This window comes from Crinia signifera, chromosome 4 (assembly GCF_055691185.1).
Source record: "Crinia signifera chromosome 4, ASM5569118v1, whole genome shotgun sequence".
Taxonomy (NCBI): Eukaryota; Metazoa; Chordata; class Amphibia; order Anura; family Myobatrachidae; genus Crinia; species Crinia signifera.
In genome coordinates this window covers 286,636,670-286,664,588 of record NC_139220.1, presented here as the reverse complement: position 1 = coordinate 286,664,588, position 27,919 = coordinate 286,636,670, and the positions used below count along the sequence as shown (strand labels likewise).

General features: G+C 47.3%; 1 protein-coding gene across 2 annotated transcripts in view; it reads left to right on the top strand.

Annotated features, from left to right (window-relative positions):
* Positions 1 to 27,919, top strand: part of PLEKHA2 (pleckstrin homology domain containing A2) — a 107,519-nt gene that overhangs the window by 58,668 nt on the left and 20,932 nt on the right. For both annotated transcript variants that reach the window (XM_083184895.1, XM_083184894.1), the window contains exons 9-10: positions 21,851 to 21,919; positions 23,461 to 23,531. In XM_083184895.1, coding sequence (XP_083041021.1) covers positions 21,851 to 21,919; positions 23,461 to 23,531 — 140 coding nt within the window. The remainder of the gene's footprint in view (positions 1 to 21,850; positions 21,920 to 23,460; positions 23,532 to 27,919) is intronic.

Below are 27,919 nucleotides of genomic sequence, written 5' to 3'. Positions count from 1 at the left end.
CATTTCAGAAATAAAAATCAGTTTACCCACAATACCTCCGGAAGCAGTTGACCCATATGGACCAGCCTGGTATCAGATTGAAGGCCCAGTGATTTGGGTTCGAATGAGATCAACCACAAGCTTGTGATGCCAGGGGAAAACGTCAGCCGTTGGAACCCGGTGGTGGTCAGAATTAGCGGGTCCCATGTTATCCTGTGGGGAAAACGATCCAGCTTTGTATGGTGGTATATCCGGTTAGAGACACGGGATGTTGCAGTGTTTGTTGGCTGGTCCCAAGAGGAAAGAAAAGTGCATTGGATTGATTAGAAAGGACATTAGTTCCTCTGGAAATCATATTGCCTCCTAGGCCAGGTCACAGTTACCCAATAAGTCTGCAGAATAGAAGCGTTATTTAAAAAATCCTGCAAGGTTTATGGACTCCCACAATTAATTTCAACACCACAATGGATCCATCTTGGGGGAACTGAGCACTTCCAACCAACAAAGAGCTCCTCAAAAAGGGGGGAAAAAACGGGACGCCGAACAAATAAGTATACAACCTTTGATTGCCTTATTCTTTTATTGAGTATGATACACTGTCACATTATATGTAAATTTATTTGTCTAATTTTTATACCTTCATATCAAGGTTATGATTTCTTAATAATAAATATTGTGTATTATCCTAAGTACCCAATTTTTTTTTAACGTTCCACCTTTATTATTACCACTTGTACCCCTCTTTAGGGGTTTGACACCCCTCAGCAGGAGCAGCTTGACACAACACCTCAGTAGGTGCCCATTCTTCTTTGGCCGTGAGGCTTAAAGTAAACTCTTGTACACTTGGCAGTCAAAATGTCGACATGGGGTTTTTCACTGTTTTTGACCCGAATGTCGACACAGTTGACACGGACACAGGATAAAGTGCACCGCGTCCGCTCGCTACACTATGAAATATCGCCTGTGGGCACATGTCAGGTCAAAAAACAGTGAAAAACCCCATGTCGACCTATTGACTGCCGACCTAGCCCATGTCGACCTAATGACCTGTCGACCTTTCAGCATGTTGACATAGTGGTATTGACCTAATGACTGTTGACCTTATGCTTATCGACCTAATGACTGTATCCAGTTTTGAGAGGTTTGTGTCCTAAAAAAATAAAGCATTTGTGGGCTACATGCAAAAGCAGCCAGTATTTACTCTGCATGAACATTTGCACCCCTTTTATTGAACATAGTTACTTTCTCTCCTTTGCTTAGAATCAGCCCCTATGACTTATGTTATGTAGTTGAATGTCAAAAATTGGACAACTACTTCAAAATGAGCTACCGTAGTTATTGTTTGAATTGTAAATTTAATGAATAAGAAAAATCTGGATAATGTCAGATAATATATAAAAGTATGATTCAAATAAGAGATCAGAGACCAGGACAAGTTGTGGCTTCTGGAAGGGTGTGTGTGATATTTACGCCTTCTTGTCAGTTTTCTTCTCTCTAGATTTTGTGGTTACTGAGCTAATACTGTGCCATAATAACTAATGAGAAACTGTGTTTCTGTGCCATAACTAATAAGTAAAGACCTTACTGTGCCATAAATAATGAGGGAGGTGATACTGAGCCACAAATAATGAATGAGGTGTTACTGCTCCATAAATAATGAGCAAAGGGTTCACAGTGGAAGAAATAATGAGCAGAACCGGCAATGGCCATGCCATAAATGAGGTAAGGGGCAACTGTGCTCAGGGATGCCACAATAGGGAATGTAGGGGCAAGGAACCTAGAGGCCAGCATTGCCAGTTTTCCAAAAATCTGTGGCCCAGCTCCCTTCTAAAACCCCATGCATGTTCAAAGGTGGAACCCACATGCATATTTCGGGCACCTTTTCCCAAATTTTGGGGTGTGGCCTAGTACGCAGGGGGCATGGACTATGCTCGCAATGCTCCAGCGAGGTTACGCCCCATATTTGCGCTGTGGGGGCATGACAAGCAGTTCTGTTCAGACTGGATCCAATTAGCAGGACTTTCCTGCTGTAATCGGCACAGGTGGGAGGTTTGCCAAATGCTTGGGTCCAGAAGGACTCTGACTATGTACAATCATTTTGTGCATGATACAAAGTGTGTGTACCCTGTACCATCAGAAAGCAGGTGTCTCTATGGGCCCGATTCAGACCTGATAGCTGGGTTGGGAGCACCACGATCAGGTAAACGCTCACCCTCCCATGTGCATGGCTTCAATGTGTTACTGCGCCAAATGTAATAAGCAATGTGTTACTGTGCCATATGTGTAGATAGGTGTTACTGTTCCATATGTGTAGATAGGTGTTACTGTGCCACATGTGTAGATTGGTGTTACTGTGCCATATGTTATAAACAATGCCATATGTGTAGATACAGTAGGTGTTACTGTGCCATATATGTAGATAGGTGTTACTGTGCCATATATGTAGATAGGTGTTACTGTGCCATATATGTAGATAGGTGTTAATGTGCCAAACATGAAATGTGTTACTGTGCTATAATACTCCTCCTCCTCTCTTCACTGATCTATATCCACACTCCCTCCCGTCCTCTTCACTCTGCCGCCGACCGCCGCCTGACCTCTCACATAATCACCTCTTCCCACTCCCGTGTCCAAGACTTCTCTCGCGCTGCCCCCTGCACTGGAACAACCTCCCGCCACCCATCAGGCTTTCTGATTCCCTTACCTCCTTCAAGCGCTCCCTCAAAACCCACTTTTTTCGACTAGCCTATCCCTCCTCCTATCCTATTCCCAATTCCTATCTGTTCCTACTTATCCTATTGTTTTTCGTTCATCCACCCACCTCCTTTTTAGTCTGTTATCTCTTATGAGTGCTCCTGCCCTGTTCTTCCCTTCCTCTACTTCATCTTCAGTCTCCTCGAAAATTTCGACACCTACTTCAGAACTGATGCAGATTTTAGTTCTACCAGCTATACCCCTATTTATGCTGTATTTTATCAACACACCCTGTACGTTACCTTGTAATTAGTTTTTTTGTTTGCTATGTACTGCGCTGCGGACACTTTGTGGCGCCTTATAAATAAGCAAACTACTACTACATAATATTACCAAGGTGTTACTGTGCTATAATATTAACAAAGGTGTTACTGTGCTATAAATAATAAGCAAGGTGTTACCATACTGTAAATAATAGGCTTGTAATGTGTTACTGTGCCATAAATAATGAGTGAGATACAGTATTACTGCAGTATACATAAAGAGCATTGTGTAACTGTGCTATAAATCATGAGTAAGGTGTCATCCTGTGCCATACATACTGTAATAGGCCTAGTGAGGTGTTACAGTGTCATTAATAATGAGTGGGATATTACTGCAGTATACATAATGAGCAAGATGTTGCTGTGTATTAAATAATCAGTAAGGTGTTACTATATCATAATAATTCATGTATGAGATATTATTGTTTCATAAACAATGGGTAAGGTGTTACTGTGCTATAAATAATAATTGAGGAGTTATATAGTAATTGGTGTAAAACTACTACCAAGGGCAGATACTACCAAAGGAAGGTTTCATTCGGGCCCCCTCCTCTTTGAGGGTTGGCCATCGACCATTACATAGAAACATAGAAACATAGAATTTGACGGCAGATAAGAACCACTTGGCCCATCTAGTCTGCCCCTTTTTTAAACATGTTACCTCAAACCATATTTGATCCTTATTTTTTTGTAAGGATATCAATATGCCTATCCCAAGCATGTTTAAATTGTACTACTGTATTTGCCTCTACCACCTCTGATGGGAGGCTATTCCACTTATCTACTACTCTTTCTGTGAAGTAATTCTTCCTCAAATTTCCCCTGAATCTTCCTCCCTCTAGTTTCAGTGCATGTCCTCGTGTTCTGCTGCTCCTCTTCCTGTGAAGAATGTCTCCCACCTGTACCTTGTTAAAACCCTTGATATATTTGAAAGTTTCTATCATGTCCCCCCTTTCCCTTCTCTGCTCTAAAGTATACATATTAAGATCTTTTAGTCTTTCCTGGTACGTTTTGTGATGTAGGCCATGCACCATTTTAGTTGCCCTTCTTTGTACAGTCTCTAATGTATTTATATCCTTCTGGAGATATGGCCTCCAGAACTGAACACAATACTCTAGATGAGGTCGTACCAATGACCTATACAGTGGCATTATTACTTCTTTCTTTCTACTGCTGATACCTCTCCCTATGCAACCAAGCATCTGACTTGCCTTCTTCATTGCTTTGTTACATTGCCTACCTGCCTTTAAGTCCCCTGAAATAGTGACACCTAGATCCCTCTCTTCCTCAGTAGTTTCCATTATAGTGCCATTTATACTATATTTAGTCTTTGGATTTTTGCAACCCAAGTGCATGATTTTGCATTTTTTGGCATTAAACTGTAGTTGCCATGCTCTTGACCATTCCTCTAATCTACCTAGATCATCAATCATTTGTTTTACCCCTCCTGGTGTGTCTACCCTGTTGCATACCTTTGTGTCATCTGCAAAAAGGCACATTTTACCCTCAATTCCATTTGCAATATCACCAATAAAGATATTAAAAAGCACCGGTCCAAGTACAGATCCCTGGGGTACTCCACTTGTAACCTTTCCCTCCTTTGACTGTACTCCGTTTACTACAACTCTCTGTTTTCTGTCCTGCAACCATGCTCTTATCCATTCAACTATCTTAGAATCCAATCCCAAGCTTTCAAGTTTATTTAACAGTCTGCGATGTGGGACAGTGTCAAAAGCCTTACTAAAGTCTAGATAAGCTACATCTACAGCCCCACCTTGATCTATTACTTTAGTCACCCAGTCAAAAAAGTCAATAAGATTTGTTTGACATGATCTTCCCCTAGTAAACCCATGCTGTTTTGGATCCTGTAAATTGCTGGTTTTGAGATATTCTACAACTCTTTCTTTTAAGAGTGTTTCCATCAATTTCCCTACTACTGATGTAAGGCTCACTGGTCGATAGTTGCTTACTTCTTCTTTGCTTCCACTTTTGTGCAGTGGGACTACATTCACTGTTTTCCAGTCCTCTGGGATTACTCCAGTAGCTAGTGACTGGTTGAATAATTATGTTATTGGTTTTACCAGCTCCCCTTTGAGCTCTTTTAGTATCCTTGGATGTATCCCATCTGGCCCCATTGATTTATCCACTTTCAGTTTTGAGAGTTCTGTGAGGACTTTCTCCTCTGTAAATGTACTTGTTTCTCCCTCAGTTTTCTGACTATACTTGCAACTTAATTGTGGCCCCTTCCCCTCTCTTTCAGCAGTGAATACGGAGCAGAAATAATTATTGATGGTTATATATCGTTTAATGGCAGTATTAGATCGTTTTTCCATTGATGTTTGAGAACCAATGGTTCCCCACCGTTGATGGTAAATACTACCCACCATGTTGTTAGTGCAGCCTCTGATGCATGAGTGAAACCATACCCCCAGGTTCTGATTGACCCACGGAACGGCCAGGGAAAGGAGATACGGTTGTATTGTCGACCCGACTTAGGTCGACAGTCATTAGGTCAACACCGTTAGGTCGACAGGCGACAAGGTTCTAGGTCGACATGGATGAAGGTCGACAGATGTTTAGGTCGACATGCGACAAGGTCGACATGGTTTTAGGTCGACAAATGTGTTTTTTCACTGTTTTTTGAGCCAACATGTGCCGACAGGCGGTATTTCATGCCCTACCATCCACTAGGGTGTTGTGGGAGAATAAAATAGTGTGCCGAGCGTAGCGAGACACCGCGCCCGAAGCATCGCAAGTGAAACGAGCGATGTGAAGGGCTGCGGTAGACTTCCAACTTTGTCCATGTCGACTGTGTCGACAGTGGACAAAGTTAAAACTAGCGAAAAAACACATGTCAACCTCGCGACTTGTCGACCTCGAGACTTGTCGACCTAAACCCATGTCAACCTTGTCCCGTGTCGACCTAGAACCCTGTCGACCTAATGACTGTCGACCTAAGTCGGGTCAACAATACGATCCGCACTCAGTGAAAGAGCAGGGATGACCATCAGTCAGTGAAACCATTCACAGTCAGTGCATGTGCAGGTCTCTAGGAACATGGGGCCTTATTCTAGTTCACTCTTTCTGACAAAAAAAAACTTCTTAGATGGACAAAACCACGTGCACTGCAGGGGGGCAGATGTAAAATGTGTAGAGAGAATTAGATTTGGGTGAGTTATTTTGTTTCTGTGCAGCCCCCCCCCCCCCCTGCAGTGCACATGGTTTTGTCCATCTCGGATTTTGTAGAAAGATTGAACTAGAATAAGGCCCATAGCCAGTGGCGGCTCCTGCCTTTAGACTTAAGGGGGCTGCAATTGCCTGGGTACTGCTCATTGCAAACGAACACAACATACAGATAATCTACTTTAAATCACCTTAAACAATGGAATAAAGTAACCTTGATTGTGATTGCTATATACCAGTGATTTTGTGCATATAATGTAAACAATTGATGTACCCATATGCACACAAATACAGGTACAGAGTACACACTTTGAATAACTTTAATATTAATAAAAGTACAGAAAAGTATACTCCTATTAAAGATCTATACATAAATAATAGTTTAAATAAATATTATACACAGAGGCTCAAATATTATATAAAAAAACAAACTTCCATGCACCTCTGGTGCAATGCATACATTCCTTCAGCTGCATCACACTGAGGGCCTTATTCTAGTTAAGGTGGTCTGCTCCGAATTCTTTCGCCAAACAAGGCGGACATTCTAAGAACACACGCCCACAGGTCGTCCGCATCCGTTCGGACGGACTCGCTAAGAAGAGGGAGTGTCTTCAGACTGCATCCAAACGTGCGTGTGCTTTGGGAACTCAAAGATTCTGCACGGTCTTACTGCGTCCGAACGGACGGGAAGCTGCCCGGTACGCACCGAGTTGGTGTATTTCCGCAAACCTCATTACTCTATTCGGATGTCATGCTTCTGCAACATGACACACTTATCCAATTAGCCTACCCCATAACACATAGCTTAATTTTAAATGTAATCAATTACTTCCTAATGTTATGTGTAAAATGTTATATACACTCTTTGGCCCTTATTCTGGTTGGTGCGGCCGGAGCCGCATATGCGGCTCCGACCGTGCAGGCGAATCCCCGCCTTCCATACGGATCGCCACGGCCGTCCGTACGCGGATATGTGGCGATCCGCATGAAATTGGACGGGGATACGCCTCCTCCATGGTGGGAGCAGCCCCTGCATTCGATGGTCGCCGAACATCGAATGCAGGGCCGCACGCTCCACCAGGTCCCGCAACACAAGACCACACGGACACTTGTCCGTGTGAAATCTTGTATGGGGGCGGGCAGCTGACATCCGGCGATGTCAGATGCCCGCCCCGTACCCACGCGTCACGGCCTCATTACCATGCATACGCCCCGCGTTTGCATGGGAACGCCCATGAAACGCGGGGCGTATGCATAGGGTAATGAGGATAAGTAGCCCCTCACGCCCCTCTACGCCCCCTGTGCGGCGTATAGAGAATCCTTGCGGCGAAATCGCCTGCACATGCGCAGAGTGACCTCTGCACATGCGCAGAAGATAAACATCGGCGGCCCGTACGCAAGCGGGAATATCCGCACCAACCAGAATAAGGGCCTTTATTATTTACCCTTATGTTCCCATGTGACAAGTAACTTGGTGAAACTATATTATAATTTGTTATTATTTAATAAATATTCCCCCCCCCCCCCCCACATGTGTGCTGTTTCCGATTACTGTAATAGTGAGATGTGCATTTATCTTTGGTTAACAGAGTTCTGTCCATTGCTTTCAGTGTAAATGTGGGTCAGATAGCAACAATCCAGTCGAGTTTGCAGCATATATTCTAGTATTTTGTAATGGGCCATTTAGGCAGCAATGCTTCCAATTGAACCTGTGAAAAGAGTGTAATTAATCACTAATGACTTGAGGAGTGGATTGTATTGTGGTCAGCTGCGAGTGTTTAAGATGCGGGCGTACTAATTGGGCGATCAGAATGCCTAGCGCATGAACCAGTGCTCTCCGAGAACTGAAACTTGCTTATGGACTCCGCAGATTTCTGCCGTGTTGGTTCGCTTGCACTCGGTGTCCGGTCCGAATGCACATCTACCACTGTTTGTGCACTCCCACGTGTATGCCCAGATTTATGCCCAGTTTTGCCCACTTGGAACCGCGCCCTTGTGTACGCCCACATGACGCCCATATTCCCCAAGGGAGTTCGGTGCTCATTTGTAGACAGTATTGGTGAGAACGAGTGCGCAGACAGTACGTTGCACATGCGCGTTGCCTACGCATGCGCAGATAGCTAAAAAGTGCCCTCCGAAAGAATTCATAACGGACCGCACCAAACAGAATAAGGCCCTGAGTGACTCACTGAAGTCTGGGCATGCTCACTGCAGATGATTTGCTTCTGGGCTGCACAGGCAGCAGCCCATGGAAGCACTGTAGCTCTGGTGATGTGGACAGAAAATCTTCCTGCTGGAAAGCTATTGCTGTCATCGCTCCATGTACTGCTGCCAGCCCAAGTGGGGGAGGAATTTTCAGTCCTCTGTATAATGGGCAGTAGCAGCTTCCAATAGGAAGCTACTACATGCTGAACTCTTCCCCACATGAGAGGAGGTCACACATGGAGCCTGGTGTTGTGACTCCTGACAAGAAAGACGTGATCATGTGACACATGAGGACTGGGAGAGATTCAGACAGCCAGTAGAGAGCTCCAGAGGTAGATCTTGCACCCCCTCCCTCCCGGGTAGAATGCACAACCCCCTCTTGCGCACCAGCGAACGTGCCCGCATGCACCCACCGGAGCTCTGATGCTGGCTGGCTGTTTTACACTGGAAACCTCCTGGTTTTCACAGTCCTGCAGCCCAATAGCAGGAGCCGCCACTGCCCATAACGCCTTGCCTTGTTCCCTGGGCATCTCTACTGCACATGTGCAAATCATCGGGAAAATGGTGTGGTGGCCTGCAGTGAGATATCACTGTGCCATAGATAATAATTGAGGTGCCATTTATTATGAGAAAGCAGTCATAAATAATGATCGACCGTACATGTTACTTAGGCACAAATAGTGGGCAAAGTGCTACTGTCCATAAATAATATTACTGTACATTTGAAGAGGATAGAGAAGAATGTATTTTTTATTGGCGCACAGACCTAAGTTGAAAAGATTATATATATATATATTATATATATATATATATATATATAAAACCACAAATAGGTAGATGGCACTCACAAGATTTGTATAATTTCTGCGCGGCGGCAGCAATGAAGAAATAAATGAATCAACACAGGCTTGTGTCAACGTTTCGGGCAAAGCCCTTTATCAAGACAAGTATGTCTTGATAAAGGGCTTTGCCCGAAACGTTGACACAAGCCTGTGTTGATTCATTTATTTCTTCATTGCTGCCGCCGCGCAGAAATTATACAAATCTTGTGAGTGCCATCTACCTATTTGTGGTTACATTTTTCCTCGAGAAACGGAAAGGCACCTCAAGTATCTGCATCCTTAAGGAAGAGTGCCGGTACACCTTTGTCCTATATATATATATATATATATACTAGGTGATTCATCGCGCCCTAAGGGCGCTCTTCACACCGTCGTAAGGGGCTGCGCCCCCTTAATTTGTGAACGTTTGTATATGAGAAATATGGTTAGAATTGTATGAAAGATGCCTGTATTGCAACTTAGGTGTCCGCGAATCGCGGGAGGGGGGGTCGCGGAGGGTGCCGCGAATTGCAGGAGGGGGGGTCGCGGGGGGTGCCGCGAATTGCAGGAGGGGGGGTTGTGGGGGGGTGGATGCTGCGAATCGCGGGAGGGGAGGGATTGCAGAGAATCGCGGGAGGGGGGGTCACGGGGTGGGGTGCCGAGAATCGCGGGGGTGTGTGTGTGTGCCGTGAATCGCGGGAGTGGGGGTTGCGGGGGGGGTGGGGGGGGGGTGTGACGCGAATCGCCACAAGAAAAAATCAACACAGAAAGGTCAACACATGTAAATGTTGACATAAGTGTGGCACTTCATTGGTGTCCATGTCGACACATGAGAATGAATATGAAAACATTCAAAAAATGAAAAAAAAAAACCTTCAAAAACTCATGTCAACCTTTTTCATTGTCGACCATAGCCATGTCAGTGTTTTCCATGTGCAATTTAATTCTGGAGCTGCCGCGAATCGCGGGGGGGTGCCGCGAATTGCGGGAGGGGGGGTCGCGGGGGTGGGTGCCGCGAATCGCGGGAGGGCGGGGTTCACAGGGGTTCCGGTGGGGGGTTGCCGCGAATTGCGGGAGGTGGGGGGTCACGGGGGGTGCCGCGAATCGCGGGAGGGGGGGTTGCGGGGGGGTGTGACGCAAATCGCCACAAGAAAAAATCAACACAGAAAGGTCAACACATGTAAATGTTGACATAAGTGTGCCACTTCATTGGTGTCCATGTTGACACATGACAATGAATATGAAAACATTCAAAAAATGAAATAAATCTTCAAAAACTCATGTCAACCTTTTTCATTGTCGACCATAGCCGTGCCAGTGTTTTGCATGTGCCATTTAATCCTGGGGCTGCCGCGAATCGCGGGGGGTGCCGCGATTTGCGGGAGGGGGGGGTTGCGGGGGGTGGGTGCCGCGAATCGCGGGAGAGCGGGGTTCATGGGGGTTCCGGTGGGGGGTTGCCGCGAATTGCGGGAGGGGGGGGGGGTCGCGGGGGGGTGCCGCGAATCGCCGGAGGGGGGGTTGCGGGGGGTGTGACGCGAATCGCCACAAGAAAAAAATCAACACAGAAAGGTCAACACATGTAAATGTTGACAAAAGTGTGCCACTTCATTGGTGTCCATGTCGACACATGACAATGAATATGAAAAAATTAAAAAAATTAAAAATAAATCTTCAAAAACTCATGTCAACCTTTTTCATTGTCGACCATAGCCATGGCAGTGTTTTGCATGTGCCATTTAATCCTGGGGCTGCTGCGAATTGCGGGGGGGGGGGGGAGGGGTGTGTGCCGCGAATCGCGGGAGGGGGGTCGCAGGGGGGGTGCCGCCAATCGTGCAAGGGGGGGGTCGCGGGGGGGTTCTTTTTGCCGCGAATCGCGGGAGGGAGGTCGCGGGGGGGGTGTTTTTTCCGCGAATCGGGGGGGGGTGTGTGTCACGGGGGAGGGTTTGCCGCGATTCGCGGGAGGGGGGGTCGCGGGGTGGTGGTTATGCCGCGAATTGCGGGAGGGGTTGTGGGGGGGTTCTTTTTGCAGTGAATCGCGGGAGGGGGGGTCGCGGGGGTGTTTTTGCTGCGAATCGCGGTAGGGGGGGTCGCGGGGGAGCGGGTGTTTTTGCCGCGAATCGCGGGAGGGGGGGCGCGCGGGGGGGAGGTTTTGCCGCAAATCGCGGGTGGGGGCGCTCACCTGGTGGCTGTGGAATAGCAGTGCTGGGCAACATGGGAAGGCAGTGGGTGTCTGGCACTGTCTGTGGGCTCACTGGGCTGGTTCTCTGTCACATACCTCCCAACATGACCCTCTCCAGGAGGGACACAATGCTCTGTTTCTAGACTTCCCCTTAATGTATGATTGCCATCACCTGTTTTAAACAGGTTAATTTCTCAGAAAGGTGTTCAGCACAGATGAAGGTAATCACACATTAAGAGGAAAGTCCAGGAACAGAGCGTTATAGACACAGACACCCACTTTGAGTGACAGATGTAGCCAAATATATAGGAGATATATATATATATATATATATATATATATATATATATAGTGTGTTTGTCTTAAAATTTCCAATTTAATATATATGATTTAAGAGCTGTCAAATATGTGAAATATCCTTATTTTTCAGATAAACAATTAAATTTTAAAATAATTATCAGTTTCCTTTATGTCTTTTCTGTCATATTTTTGTTTGGAGTGTTTTAAATTGACTTATTTTTTACAGGAAAGTGAAAGTGATCACTGTATCCTCAATTGGGGTGTTATTGTACCTTATGTAGAGTAATTAGACATACAAATTAGTGAGGTAGCGTGCATATCATAAAAAATATCTTGTAGTGTGTAAAGAGCCCAAAGTGCAGGTGAATTGCATAGTGTATGGGGGCCTTTCAGGGACGGATTGGCCATAGACCAAGAAGAAGGCAAGATCCCCGGTAGGCCGACGCACCCGAAAGGCCATCTGTCAACCAGTTTTTTTTGTTTTTTTTTTTAATATATGGCCCCGAGGCCAGTCTATACAAGTGAGGTGCTACTGTGCCACTAATTATGAGCAAGGAGTTTGTGTGCCATAAATATTAAATGAAGTTGTAAGTGAGGTGCTGCTGTGTTACTGTATCATACGAACAAGGTGTGTTTGTGCCATATATATTGGATGAGGTGTTCCTATAAATAATTAGTGATGTGTTGATAAATAATGAGTGAGGTGTTACTCTGCCACTACTGAGGGCGAGCTTCCTGTGCCATGCATAATAAGAGAAGTGTTACTGTGCCATACATCATGGGTAACGTCAGTCGTTAGATAATAAGTGAGAGTAGCCCAGGTCTTACTGTGCTGTATGTGAGAGCGGATACTGGATATAATGAGTGACTACAGAATACATATACTCCAGCAGGTGCATGTGTGCACAGAACAAACTACTGTAGGTCTGGGATACAGTCATTAGGTAGACACCTATTTGGTTGACATGCATTAGGTCGACCACTCAAGGTCGACACATGAAGTGGGTTGACATGGTTGGAAGGTCGACACAAGCATTAGGTCAACAATGGCAAGGTTAACGGTCAAAAGTTCGACGCAAGTTTTTCACTTTATCTTTTGAGCCGACATGTGCCGACAGGCGGTATTTCATGGCCTACCATCCATTAAGGCGTGGAGGGAGAATACTAGAAAGAATACAGAGACCAAGGTGTCTGTTTGGGGCGCCTGTATGAGTGGTTAAGCCTGCAGCAATCAAAAGCAGGGATTGTCAGTCCCTAAATTGCAAAAGAAAAAATGGGAGGAGATTGCGCAATGAAGACAGAGCAAGTAATTGTAAAAAATGTAACAATAACAATTTATTTAAACATTTGGTATACTAAAAAATGGTGCAATTGCATCGAAGTTAAAAATCTGAAAACATGAAAAGAGCTGTGTCCAGTAATGTAGGTTAATCACCTTATTCTCTGGCTGGAAGAAATAGGAGAAGGGGACGGTGTAATTGTCCTCCAGGTATTGGGACAGGGATTCCTTTACAGAGTGTCCTCCAAATTGGACTGAGATGGTAAATGTCCTGAATATGGATTCTCTGTAAGATTCAATTTCCACTTATGACCATGTGTGGGTACCTTAGATGGGTGGCGTTCCCTCAGATTGTGGTACCTGGAACAGTGGTTTGGTGAATCGGGGTCCCGGTCTGGTTCTCCAAATAGTAGATGTAATTCTGTAGGTTTCTTTTGCCAGGTAGGTGTCTGGAGCAGCAGCAATACACAAGGGGGGTGGCTGGGTTGCCTGTGCCAACGCGTTTCACTGCTTAGGAGCAGCTTTTTCAAGGTAGCTTTATCAGGCTAGTGGTGGGGGTATATATACTAATACTGATTACAAAAACATATGCACCTGTGTGTAAACAATTAACTCTCTATTGAGGTAAAATACTTATATGTAGACTTTGTTATGAGCAGGAGACAGCATTCACTTTGAATATAGTAATAACATTAAAAAACGAGTTGTGCTTTACCTTAAAAATACAGTTTTCATCTCATATTCACATAGCCGGCGTCTTGCGACTCCGGGTATGTACTTCCGGGTTCTCTCGTGGAACGCACGTGAGTCGCATAGCGCTGTCTCACACGGCGCTATCCACACTGAAAATGAGTGTGTTTAGAAAGTTCTGTTAAGTTGGACAGAATGTGCGTATATTTAGTGCAGAGGATTCTCAAATATCAATGAATGGAGCTATGTTTTAGTGCGGTACATTAAGGTGACTGGGGGAATGGCCGTGTACGGCTTTTATTTAGTTCCCCTGTATATAGGAAAATGGGGGCAGAAATATAAGGTGCCTGTTTGCATCCATTGTGTGCGTTATTTGGAACGCACGTATATGCGGTCCACAAAAGAAACCCGGAAGTGGGGTATTTTCATTCCAAAGAACTTAACTGATTCTCAGTTAGTATATAGCCAATTGCTATCTATAATATAGAGAGAACTATTTAAACAAAAATATAGAACATTTACAAGAGAAATAGGGAAATATGATTATACATCAAATTTGCATATTTTCGTCAGAAAACGGAGTCTAATGATGACAATATGTATATCTATAATAATATGGAACATGGATAAATACAGGATGGATTATGCAGATATTTCTATATCTCCTATATATTTGGCTACATCTGTCACTCAAAGTGGGTGTCTGTGTCTATAACGCTCTGTTCCTGGACTTTCCTCTTAATGTGTGATTGCCTTCATCTGTGCTGAACACCTTTCTGAGAAATTAACCTGTTTAAAACAGGTGATGGCAATCATACATTAAGGGGAAGTCTAGAAACAGAGCATTGTGTCCCTCCTGGAGAGGGTCATGTTGGGACGTATGTGACAGAGAACCAGCCCAGTGAGCCCACAGACAGTGCCAGACACCCACTGCCTTCCCATGTTGCCCAGCACTGCTACTCCACAGCCACCAGGTGAGCGCCCCCCTCCCGCGATTTGCGGCAAAACCTCCCCCCCCGCGCCCCCCCCCTCCCGCGATTCGCGGCAAGAACACCCGCTCCCCCGCGACCCCCCCTACCGCGATTCGCAGCAAAAACACCCCCGCGACCCCCCCTCCCACGATTCGCTGCAAAAAGAACCCCCCACGACCCCTCCCGCAATTCGCGGCAAAACCACCACCCCGCGACCCCCCCTCCCGCGAATCGCGGCAAACCCTCCCCCGTGACACACCCCCCCCCCCGATTCGCGGAAAAAACACCCCCCCCCCCCCGCGATTCGCGGCAAAAAGAACCCCCCTTGCACGATTGGCGGCACACCCCCTGCGACCCCCCTCCCGCGATTCGCGGCACCCCCCCCCCCCCCGCGCAATTCGCAGCAGCCCCAGGATTAAATGGCACATGCAAAACACTGACATGGCTATGGTCGACAATGAAAAAGGTTGACATGAGTTTTTGAAGATTTATTTCATTTTTTGAATGTTTTCATATTCATTGTCATGTGTCAACATGGACACCAATGAAGTGGCACACTTATGTCAACATTTACATGTGTTGACCTTTCTGTGTTGATTTTTTCTTGTGGCGATTCGTGTCACACCCCCCCGCAACCCCCCCTCCCGCGATTCGCGGCACCCCCCGTGACCCCCCACCTCCTGCAATTCGCGGCAACCCCCCACCGGAACCCCTGTGAACCCCGCCCTCCCGCGATTCGCGGCACCCACCCCCGCGACCCCCCCTCCCGCAATTCGCGGCACCCCCCCCCCCCCGTGATTCGCGGCAGCTCCAGAATTAAATTGCACATGGAAAACACTGACATGGCTATGGTCGACAATGAAAAAGGTTGACATGAGTTTTTGAAGTTTTTTTGTCATTTTTGAATATTTTCATATTCATTCTCATGTGTCGACATGGACACCAATGAAGTGCCACACTTATGTCAACATTTACATGTGTTGACCTTTCTGTGTTGATTTTTTCTTGTGGCGATTCGCGTCACACCCCCCGCAACCCCCCCTCCGGCGATTCGCGGCACCACCCCCCGCGACCCCCCCCCCTCCCGCAATTCGCGGCAACCCCCCACCAGAACCCCCATGAACCCCGCTCTCCCGCGATTCGCGGCACCCACCCCCCGCAACCCCCCCCCCTCCCGCAAATCGCGGCACCCCCCGCGATTCGCGGCAGCCCCAGGATTAAATGGCACATGCAAAACACTGGCACGGCTATGGTCGACAATGAAAAAGGTTGACATGAGTTTTTGAAGATTTATTTCATTTTTTGAATGTTTTCATATTCATTGTCATGTGTCAACATGGACACCAATGAAGTGGCACACTTATGTCAACATTTACATGTGTTGACCTTTCTGTGTTGATTTTTTCTTGTGGCGATTTGCGTCACCCCACCCCCCCACAACCCCCACTCCCGCGATTCACGGCACACACACACCTCCCCCGCGATTCTCGGCACCCCACCCCGTGACCCCCCCCCTCCCGTGATTCACGGCACACCCCCGCGACCCCCCCTCCCATGATTTGCCGCAACCCCCGCCCCGTAACCCCCCCTCCCGCGATTCGCAGCACCCACCCCTGCGACCACCCCTCCCGCAATTCGCGGCACCCCCCCGCGATTCGCGGCAGCTCCAGAATTAAATTGCACATGGAAAACACTGACATGGCTATGGTCGACAATGAAAAAGGTTGACATGAGTTTTTGAAGTTTTTTTTTTCATTTTTTGAATGTTTTCATATTCATTCTCATGTGTCGACATGGACACCAATGAAGTGCCACACTTATGTCAACATTTACATGTGTTGACCTTTCTGTGTTGTTTTTTTCTTGTGGCGATTCGCGTCACACACACCCCCCCCCCCCGCGATTCACGGCACACACACCCCCGCGATTCTCGGCACCCCACCCCGTGACCCCCCCTCCCGTGATTCACGGCACACCCCCCGCGACCCCCCCTACCATGATTCGCCCGCAACCCCCGCCCCCGTAACCCCCCTCCCGCAATTTGCGACAACCCACCCCGCGACCCCCCTCCCGCGATTCTCTGCAATCCCTCCCCTCCCGCGATTCGCAGCATCCACCCCCCCACAACCCCCCCTCCTGCAATTCGCGGCACCCCCCGCGACCCCCCCTCCTGCAATTCGCGGACACCTAAGTTGCAATACAGGGCATCTTTCATACAATTCTAACCATATTTCTCATATACAAACGTTCACAAATTAAGGGGGCGCAGCCCCTTACGACGGTGTGAAGAGCGCCCGAAGGGCGCGATGAATCACCTAGTTCCTATATATTTACTACTAGGTGATTCATCGCGCCCTAAGGGCGCTCTTCACACCGTCGTAAGGGGCTGCGCCCCCTTAATTTGTGAACGTTTGTATATGAGAAATATGGTTAGAATTGTATGAAAGATGCCTGTATTGCAACTTAGGTGTCCGCGAATCGCGGGAGGGGGGGTCGCGGAGGGTGCCGCGAATTGCAGGAGGGGGGGTCGCGGGGGGTGCCGCGAATTGCAGGAGGGGGGGTTGTGGGGGGGTGGATGCTGCGAATCGCGGGAGGGGAGGGATTGCAGAGAATCGCGGGAGGGGGGGTCACGGGGTGGGGTGCCGAGAATCGCGGGGGTGTGTGTGTGTGCCGTGAATCGCGGGAGTGGGGGTTGCGGGGGGGGTGGGGGGGGGGTGTGACGCGAATCGCCACAAGAAAAAATCAACACAGAAAGGTCAACACATGTAAATGTTGACATAAGTGTGGCACTTCATTGGTGTCCATGTCGACACATGAGAATGAATATGAAAACATTCAAAAAATGAAAAAAAAAAAACTTCAAAAACTCATGTCAACCTTTTTCATTGTCGACCATAGCCATGTCAGTGTTTTCCATGTGCAATTTAATTCTGGAGCTGCCGCGAATCGCGGGGGGGTGCCGCGAATTGCGGGAGGGGGGGTCGCGGGGGTGGGTGCCGCGAATCGCGGGAGGGCGGGGTTCACAGGGGTTCCGGTGGGGGGTTGCCGCGAATTGCGGGAGGTGGGGGGTCACGGGGGGTGCCGCGAATCGCGGGAGGGGGGGTTGCGGGGGGGTGTGACGCAAATCGCCACAAGAAAAAATCAACACAGAAAGGTCAACACATGTAAATGTTGACATAAGTGTGCCACTTCATTGGTGTCCATGTTGACACATGACAATGAATATGAAAACATTCAAAAAATGAAATAAATCTTCAAAAACTCATGTCAACCTTTTTCATTGTCGACCATAGCCGTGCCAGTGTTTTGCATGTGCCATTTAATCCTGGGGCTGCCGCGAATCGCGGGGGGTGCCGCGATTTGCGGGAGGGGGGGGTTGCGGGGGGTGGGTGCCGCGAATCGCGGGAGAGCGGGGTTCATGGGGGTTCCGGTGGGGGGTTGCCGCGAATTGCGGGAGGGGGGGGGGGTCGCGGGGGGGTGCCGCGAATCGCCGGAGGGGGGGTTGCGGGGGGTGTGACGCGAATCGCCACAAGAAAAAAATCAACACAGAAAGGTCAACACATGTAAATGTTGACAAAAGTGTGCCACTTCATTGGTGTCCATGTCGACACATGACAATGAATATGAAAAAATTAAAAAAATTAAAAATAAATCTTCAAAAACTCATGTCAACCTTTTTCATTGTCGACCATAGCCATGGCAGTGTTTTGCATGTGCCATTTAATCCTGGGGCTGCTGCGAATTGCGGGGGGGGGGGGGAGGGGTGTGTGCCGCGAATCGCGGGAGGGGGGTCGCAGGGGGGGTGCCGCCAATCGTGCAAGGGGGGGGTCGCGGGGGGGTTCTTTTTGCCGCGAATCGCGGGAGGGAGGTCGCGGGGGGGGTGTTTTTTCCGCGAATCGGGGGGGGGTGTGTGTCACGGGGGAGGGTTTGCCGCGATTCGCGGGAGGGGGGGTCGCGGGGTGGTGGTTATGCCGCGAATTGCGGGAGGGGTTGTGGGGGGGTTCTTTTTGCAGTGAATCGCGGGAGGGGGGGTCGCGGGGGTGTTTTTGCTGCGAATCGCGGTAGGGGGGGTCGCGGGGGAGCGGGTGTTTTTGCCGCGAATCGCGGGAGGGGGGGCGCGCGGGGGGGGAGGTTTTGCCGCAAATCGCGGGTGGGGGCGCTCACCTGGTGGCTGTGGAATAGCAGTGCTGGGCAACATGGGAAGGCAGTGGGTGTCTGGCACTGTCTGTGGGCTCACTGGGCTGGTTCTCTGTCACATACCTCCCAACATGACCCTCTCCAGGAGGGACACAATGCTCTGTTTCTAGACTTCCCCTTAATGTATGATTGCCATCACCTGTTTTAAACAGGTTAATTTCTCAGAAAGGTGTTCAGCACAGATGAAGGTAATCACACATTAAGAGGAAAGTCCAGGAACAGAGCGTTATAGACACAGACACCCACTTTGAGTGACAGATGTAGCCAAATATATAGGAGATGTCACACAGAGATATAAAGAATGAAAAAACGATAAGAAGTCCATTTTCATAGTACTTTTAAAATTCGTACATGTATAAATTCGGCAAAGTATGTCCTCCCATTAGATGGAGGTATAAGAGAGAGAAAATAGGAGGGGGGGAGGGGGGGAGAGGAAAAGGGAAAATGAAATGTTGGAGAAAGGTTGGAATCCGACCTGTTTTGAATATAAAGCTAGAGCACAGAATTCAGCTCGACGGCCTCATTAAGGCCCTCGGGGTGAATTGTGTGCATCTGAAACATCCAAAATACTTCCTGTTTACTAAGCTTTTTAAATCTATCACCGCCGCGAGCAGTCTCTGGCACTGATTCCAGGCCCATCAGGCTTAGTCCTCTCGGATCACCTGCATGGACTTCAGAAAAATGCCGAGATATGCTATGTGTCTGCAATTAGAATAGAATAGTGCCCGAAGCCGTCTAATAGGTACACTTAGGGGGATATTCAATCGCCGTCGAGCATCTCCCGTGGGGGAGATGCTCGACGGGCCCTATTCAATGCTGTCTTCCCCGACAGCATTGAACAGGGTTTCCTGGCAGAACGAGCCCGACATCTCTAGCTGTCGGGCTCGTTCTGCCGAGAACAGCCGGGAAGTGACGAGCTGCCGGCTGCAGCTCGTCACTTCCCGGCCGCAACTCGCGGCCACGCCCCCTTCTCGTCCCGCTGCAGGCGGGACATTGAATCCCGCCTGCATGTTCTCGGTCGAGCTGACCGAGAACGGGACTGGGTCACGGCAGGCGAGCAAGCTCGTCTGCCGTGACCAGAAGATTGAATACCCCCCTTACACTGTGTCCATGTTGTGACATTCGGGACAAAAAAAATATGAAAAACTCATGTCGACCTTGTTGTTGTTGACCTAATGCTTGTGGCAACCTACCAACCATGTCGACCTTAGGCATGTCGACCTATTTCACGTGTCAACCTAAGCCATGTCGACCTTTAGTGGTCGACCTAATGCATGTCGACTTAATATTGGTTAATCCAATGACTCATACCTGTAGGTCTGCAGTGTAAAGGTGCCCATACACTAAGGGGGATATTCTAGTTCACTCTTTCTGACAAAATCCTTCTTAGATGGACAAAACCATGTGCACTGCAGAGGGCAGATGTAAAATGTGCAGACAGAATTAGATTTGGGTGAGTTATTTTATTTCTGTGCAGGGTAAATACTGACTGCTTTATTTTTACACTGCAATATAGATCTTACTTTGAAGTAAAACCCCACCCAAATCTAATGCTCTCTGCACAAGTAACATCTGCCCCCTGCAGTGCACATGATTTTGTCCATCTAAGAAGGATTCTGTCAGAAAGAGTGAACTAGAATAAGGCCCTAAGTGACGTCTCCTCCCGAAGAAGTCACATTCAATGGATTGTATATGATACAGTACTTCTGCATGTGACGTATCGCATACCAAAAGTGGGTGGTTACACTACTGTGTAAACCCTTGGGAGCGCTTGGATTGAGTTGCTGACTCAATGGGAGCAGCTGCTTGGATAGGGGGGGTCAGTCCCTACATATATACAGAAAAAAAGAGAACACAAAAAGCAGCGCTCACAAATGATGAGTGAATCAGATTTGAAAATTCATATAACAATTTATTAAAAAACAGTTTTAAAAATATATAGCAGCATATAGATCAAATATAATTTTTTGACAAGTATACACTATTGCAATAGGATTATGGTAGCAAAAAAATGGGGGGGGGGGGGGGGTAAAATCACAATTAATAACTGGTGCCCAGATCTCACGTGTGTTTGGGAGGATTAAAGAACCCGCACTGTCCACATTAGAAGTGCAGTCCCAATGATGTATGGAGTCCGTAAAACGGCGATTTGTAATCCTGAAAGCACACCGAGGGAGTGGCTGATGTTGTGATAGCCTACCTACAACCTCGTGGCCGGGTGTCCAGGTTAACTGATGATGAAGTTGAGCCGTAGACTTCCAGGGATTGTATGAGAAGAATTGTGGTCAGATGATTGAGCAGGTGAAACCTCCAAATGGTTGTCCAGGATCCGGCACCAGTGTTACACGAGGTTGTAGGTAGGCTATCAAAACATCAGCCACTCCCTCGGTGTGCTTTCAGGATTACAAATCGCCGTTTTACGGACTCCATACATCATTGGGACTGCACTTCTAATGTGGACAGTGCGGGTTCTTTAATCCTCCCAACCCCGGACGGGGTCATCCAGACACACGTGAGATCTGGGCACCAGTTATTAATTGTGATTTTACCCCCCCCCCCATTTTTTTGCTACCATAATCCTATTGCAATAGTGTATACTTGTCAAAAAATTATATTTGATCTATATGCTGCTATATATTTTTAAAACTGTTTTTTAATAAATTGTTATATGAATTTTCAAATTTGATTCACTCATCATTTGTGAGCGCTGCTTTTTGTGTTCTCTTTTTTATGTGACGTATCGCATCAGGGGTCCGACCCGGACATCTGACGTGCAGCACGTATGATCTCCGGCAGTCCTATGTGCAGCGCATTGGATTTCACACATGCTATTTGGGCCGAATTCATCCGATTTCTCAGCCTGATCCGTCAGAATCGAGTGAAATCGAGCCCAGATCGCATAGTTCAGGAATGATCTTTACTGTGTATATAAAAAATGGCTTGCTGGTTGTAGTCACGTGATCTCCATGTCCACAACACTGCTACTGAAATGAATGTTGTTGCATTTATTATATTTATATTTTTTTCAGAGAAAAAACTGGAAAAGAAGATATTTTGTCTTGAGTGCTTTTAATATCTGTTATTACAAATGTGACAAGGTAAGTTATGTTTCTTTATTGTCCATGTTCAATATTTGTGATAACATCTGGGGCTGACTACAAGCGGCACATCTATAAAGAACATACCAATGTACACCACTAAACACTTCACAAATCAGGATAAAAAAAATCCCCACCCCAATCCACTGATGTCCCACCAGACACCCACCTATTGGCAACACATTGCTAACTTCCAACTCACTGGGAGGTATACGAACATACAGCTGTGCCACGGATATAAGGGTCAGTGGCACATCTATAGCAGGTGCCCAGTTTGCAATGCACACAGGGCCCTTGGCCCAGAAGAGCTCTTACCGCACACTCTACACACAGTCAGTGTACTTACAGTACCTTGTGTGGCCCCATTTTCCCTGATAAGCAGGAACGTGCAATAAAAAAAAGTCACCAGGAAAAAGGTGCTGCTGCCTTTTTCCCAGAGATATGCACATGGCACACAGCGATATAACTTATACTGTTTATGCATTGGCATGTGAAGGCCCACTACTCATGTGCCCTTCCCCCATAAGAAGGAATGTGGAGGGGGTGACAACTATGGGGGCTGCATTGGCATTCAGAAACAGAGGTCATAATAGATATTGGGGAGACCTGCTGCTAAGTGACATGAGACGAGATGCAGCTACTTTTAAAAAGCAGCCAAACAACCAAACATTAAGTTCTCAGAGATATGGTGGCGTTCCACATATGGATCAAGCCTAGCAGATAGGAAGTCCTAGAAGTGCCCAGAAGTCCTATCATCTCAAAAGACTGTGCTTTCCGCAAGAGATCTCTATTGCTAAAATCGCTGATATGTACACAGAGTGTAGTGGTATACATCACAAGCAAATTGCTATGCTTGCTGCATCCCGCCCCTGGAAGGTGAGCCATGTCTATAATTCATATAAATGCACTTCTCCCATCTACAACTGGTTTCTTTCCTGTCACCTACATACAGCTAGTCACAGCCTTCCTGTTGGCAGCGCTGGGCTGATGGGATACAGCCACATCTCTAGAAACCACACTCCAGTCTCACTATACTGGATACCTTCAGACTGTGGCAACACACTGCTAGACAGTAGACACCGTGACCTAACAATCAATTTGTAATGAGATTACGTTGATGCGATCTTACAAATATGGGCCTTGAGTAGAGGTAGACTAGGCGTAAATGGCGGCCACAGTTTGCAGATGCATGTTATGTGGGCTACCCAGCCATAGAGTGGGCTTAATATGACCCCCTGGTTGGCTGGAGCTGTGTGACATGCCCATCGCCTGTTTTCCAGTTTGCACATATGTGGACTGACGAGCATTGCATACACAGTACCACAGCCGGGCCTGAACTTTGCTACATACGGATATTAGGGTGGGTCTCTTATCAGAGTCCCTGTCCCTGTATCTCCCAATAATAAATGTCCACATTATAGCATGCCAAGTCATCACTGTATGTATTTAGTCTTCCTCACTGGTTCATAACAGAACAGCAGCAGCAGCAGACCAGTGCTACGGCCAACAGTATCTGATACGTTCCTGTACATTCTCTTTAGGACCGGGAACCTCTACGTTGTATACATCTTAGGGATATTTTGAAGACCCATGAATGTCTAGTTAAGTCTGGGTAAGTACACGATGTTCCTGCTCCTTCTGACCTCACACCTAGGGGAACATTTACTGGGAGATCTATTGAAGATGGGATGTTGCCCACAGCAACCATTCAGATTCTAGATCTTATTTATTTAGCGTCTTCTAGAAGATAATCGATAGAATCGGATTCATTGCTATGGGCAACATCCCATTTTCAATAGAGCTCCCATTTTAGTAAATTTACCCCTAGCTAATCCTATTACTACAGATGGAGCCCCTCTCTTCCATTGCCGGCCCTCGCCAGAACGTCCCCGCTAGCGAGTGCTGGCGGAGAGCGAATCCATTAGACTGGGATGCGTGTGCGTCCCAGTCAGTCGGCGGCTGGGCGGCGGGACCCTAACCATCCAGGCTTCAGGGAGACGGACAGGGTTAGGGGGGTTCGAGAAGGCGGTGGGGACCGGCGATGGGACCGGGGAGGAGGCGAACAGCTCAGTCGGAATGGGGAGCGAGCGTCTCGCGCGTGCGCCCTCTTCCGACAGCGGACGAGTCTGGAAGCATGAGGCCGGCTCCATCTGTATTTGGTAAAGTGGGGTGATAGCACAGATGTTACATTGTCTTATCACAACTATAGAAAATAGGTTATCATCACTGCAAAATGCTGATGGAGCAGGTGAGCAATAGTGGCTGGGGTGGTAAAACTGGTATTACTGCTCCGCCGGCCAGGACTGACTTATCTGCTACTGATAAAGGAAATCGTTTCAAAAAGAAAAGACTCCTGAAACAAGAAAATGGTTTGCTCAATTATATACATTTTTTTTAAGTGGCTTGTTAAATAGACACTTTCACTACAGTAAGCTGACAGTGGTAGCCTGTGATACATAGGGGGAACCCCAGCTGCGGGGAAACTGCTTGTTCACTGACAGCTGAGAGAAGTCATCTAGCAAGTAATGCTGCATTGCATTAGGAGAAATGTGTGCAGCTGGTGGTATAATGTGTGGGGTTTACTGCTCCACACAAAGGATTATTAGCTGGGTCTATATGGAGGGATCTGCTTTGTACATAGAACAGTTACAGCATCACTTAGCTCTAAGGCCCAGAGTCTCATACAGATAGTGTGCACTGTGCAGGTGCATGTAATACCTCTTTTACACCAAACTCCCGGATCCGACCCGTTATTTGGAACACAGTTCCAAGCCAGGTCGGATCTGGGATTTGCTTTGTTTCCACTGCCACCCCAACCCGCTGTGTAAACGGGGGCGGCGCTTGGAAACGACATGATCTCCAAGTGCCGGGACCAGGGATCGCCCCGCCGCACTGGGGGCAAGCCCAGCAACAAGTTAAGCTGCTGGGCTGCCCCTAGCCTCCGTGCACCCCTCCCTAGCCCCAATGCACGAGGTGAATGGATGCCAAACACAGGCATCCATTCACCTCCTCCCTGCCTCCACTGCTGTCTGCATAGTACATACTGACGCAGGTTGGGCACCCCATTGCTGTAAACGGGAGCCGGGTCAGATGACCCAACAGTGCAGCGTGATCAATATCAGTGTATAGAGATACTCAGCATCATTATACAGTGCAGCGTGATCATTATCAGTGTATAGAGATACTCAGCATCATTATACAGTGCAGCGTGATCATTATCAGTGTATAGAGATACTCAGCATTATTACGCATAACAAAACCTGTGGCCTGGCACCCGAAAAACCTGTGGTCTAGAACCCGCAAAACCAAGTGTCCTGTAAGCAAAACCCTTTGTAGTGAACACAGGGGCATGGGTTAATACACAGTGAGATGCGAGCAAAGAAATCCACCGCAAAAGTACAGCAAAATGCAATGAAGGCAATACACACAGAAAACACCAAAGGCTTACCTCCCTCTGACTGCCTATGGCCATACCACGATAGTTACCTAGGCTGTATCTGCACCCTCAGGCCTGCTGCCCTACTGCAATGTGCCCCCGGGCCTGCTGCCCATCCGCCCTGCACCACAGACCTGGCTGAAACAGGCTGTAAGGGCCTGACTGCTGCCCCTGCAAGTAGAAAGTGCATGTTTAATGCACCGTGGGCCTAATGCCCGAACCCTGAATTGGGGCCGGGGGGCCCTGGTCTATTGCCCATGGGCCAGTAAAGTCCGGCTGTAAATGGCCTCGGGCCAAGAGGGCCAGCCTATGGTCCCCACAGGCCGAGAGGGCCAAAACATGCCCCACAGGCCTAATGCCCGAACCTTGGTGGTCTAGGGAGGATTTTCGGGTAGGTGGCCCATGACAAGACCAAACAGGAAAGCTCAGCAACTTTATAGAATTGGACCTGTCATTCCCCAGCCCTGCCTCACTATACTTACACTGCTGGCCAGCACTTATTCTGTTTCCATCTCTGAGGTGGGAGAGGGGGATCGCGAGCCGCAGGCATGAAAGGGATACGTGCAGGCGGCATCTGGTGGAATTTCGCAGCCTTGCAAGTCAACCAGAATAAGGACCTTAATGCAGAGAGCTCTGCTTGCTTGGAGCTCTCAGCATTGTTCTGTGCTGGTGGCCTTGGCCAGCACTAGGAGCACAGTGCTGCCTGCATGATGACAGTAAATGGGCTCCTGAGAGATGGGGGGGGGGGGCCTGAGGTAACGTTCCCCTCTTAATCTGACTTTGCCCACGTAGTGTAAACCAAACCCACTCAGTGTCACCGAACTGTGACTGTCATGTTGACAATTCACATGGCTATAGTTCAGATGTCAACATGCTGAACCGGTACCCGTCGATAGTTTGAACCATGCCAACATTTTCAAGTCGACTTTGTAGTGTTGAATGGTTATTATCAACCTTCTGACACCTTTGCGTCAGCATGTTTTCTAACAGATGTTATGATTAATGGTGTGACGGCTCATTGCTGTTACAGTGCAGCGAACTCTTATAACAAACATGAAGCTTCTGCTCTCTACAGCTCTTATGTCAGTATAAACCACAGCACACCGGATGTCTCACAGGAACTTCCTCACCTTTCTGTGCCACTGAGAACCCTAAACCCCCAGCAGAGCGCTAGACAGCCGCCCAGACACACCCAGCACAGCTGCCAGCCCTCAAATGTACTGACAGTAATAACATGACATATGTAACTGGTGGTACTTACTTAAGGGTTTTGTAACCAGGGAATGTGTCTATCAGCATCCGCTGCATCTGGTGACTACTGTATAATCTGATACACACATAACAAATTAGAGTAATTAATACATAAGCTATATCTGGCAAATGATGACTTAAGGGGCAGACACACTGGGCGTTTTTGCCCATGAGCGATGCTATTAAAATCGCTGGCCTAAAAATCACTCATTGCACACACATTTTCAATGGGGGGTGAACCACTTTCCATAGTAGATTATGGAAAGTGGTTTATTTGGCCGGTAGTACAGGCCGACGGTCGGTGATGATGTTGTGCTTTCTGTCTGCACTGAGTAACACACGATAACAAAATGGCAGAAAGATAAGTTACCTTAGTGTTGTGCACCCATCATATATATATATATATATATATATATATAGGCAGAAATACAATGTGGCACTCCCGGGATTTTGCAATAGAAAAAATTTTTAATAAAGCAGAATACACCAACGTTTCAATGCCTACTTGGGCATTTTTGTCAAGGCTAACCGTTAGCCTTGACAAAAATGCCCAAGTAGGCATTGAAACGTTGGTGTATTCTGCTTTATTAAAAATTTTTTCTATTGCAAAATCCCGGGAGTGCCACATTGTATTTCTGCCTATCCATTTGATTGTTTGGAGGCACCCGGGTAACTATTTCTTCAGGAGGCTGTGCCGGACCCCGTGTTTTGTATATATATATATATATATATATATATATATATATATATATATATATATATATATATATATATATATATAGGAAAACAATAGAGGTGCGCTATATCACCTATACCAGTTTTTTTTAATAAAAAGTTACTCTTAAATTCAATAAAAAAACAATAATTAATAAAAAAAAATAAACATTGGTACTTGTGGAGTATCACGGCTCCCATCGTATGCCATATGTAGTGGCATACGATGGCATACGATGCAATACGATTTTTACCGATTTTTGAGCATTTTTGCTCAAAAATCGTATGCCATCGCATCCCCATCGTATGGCATCATATGCCATATGTAGTGGCATACGATGCGATACGATTTTTACCGATTTTTGAGCATTTTTGCTCAAAAATCATATGCGATCGCATCGGATGCCATACGATGGCATCCGATGCGATGCGATGGCACCCGATTTTGCACTGAAATGCATCAGAATGCATTGAAATGTGTATTAAACTAGTGAAATGCCCCCAAATGCCATTTTTCATAGTGCACCACCCCCACTATCAACGTCAACCCGAAGCGTGGCGAGCGGCGGCGGTACGCGTCCTACGACCTTTTCATACCC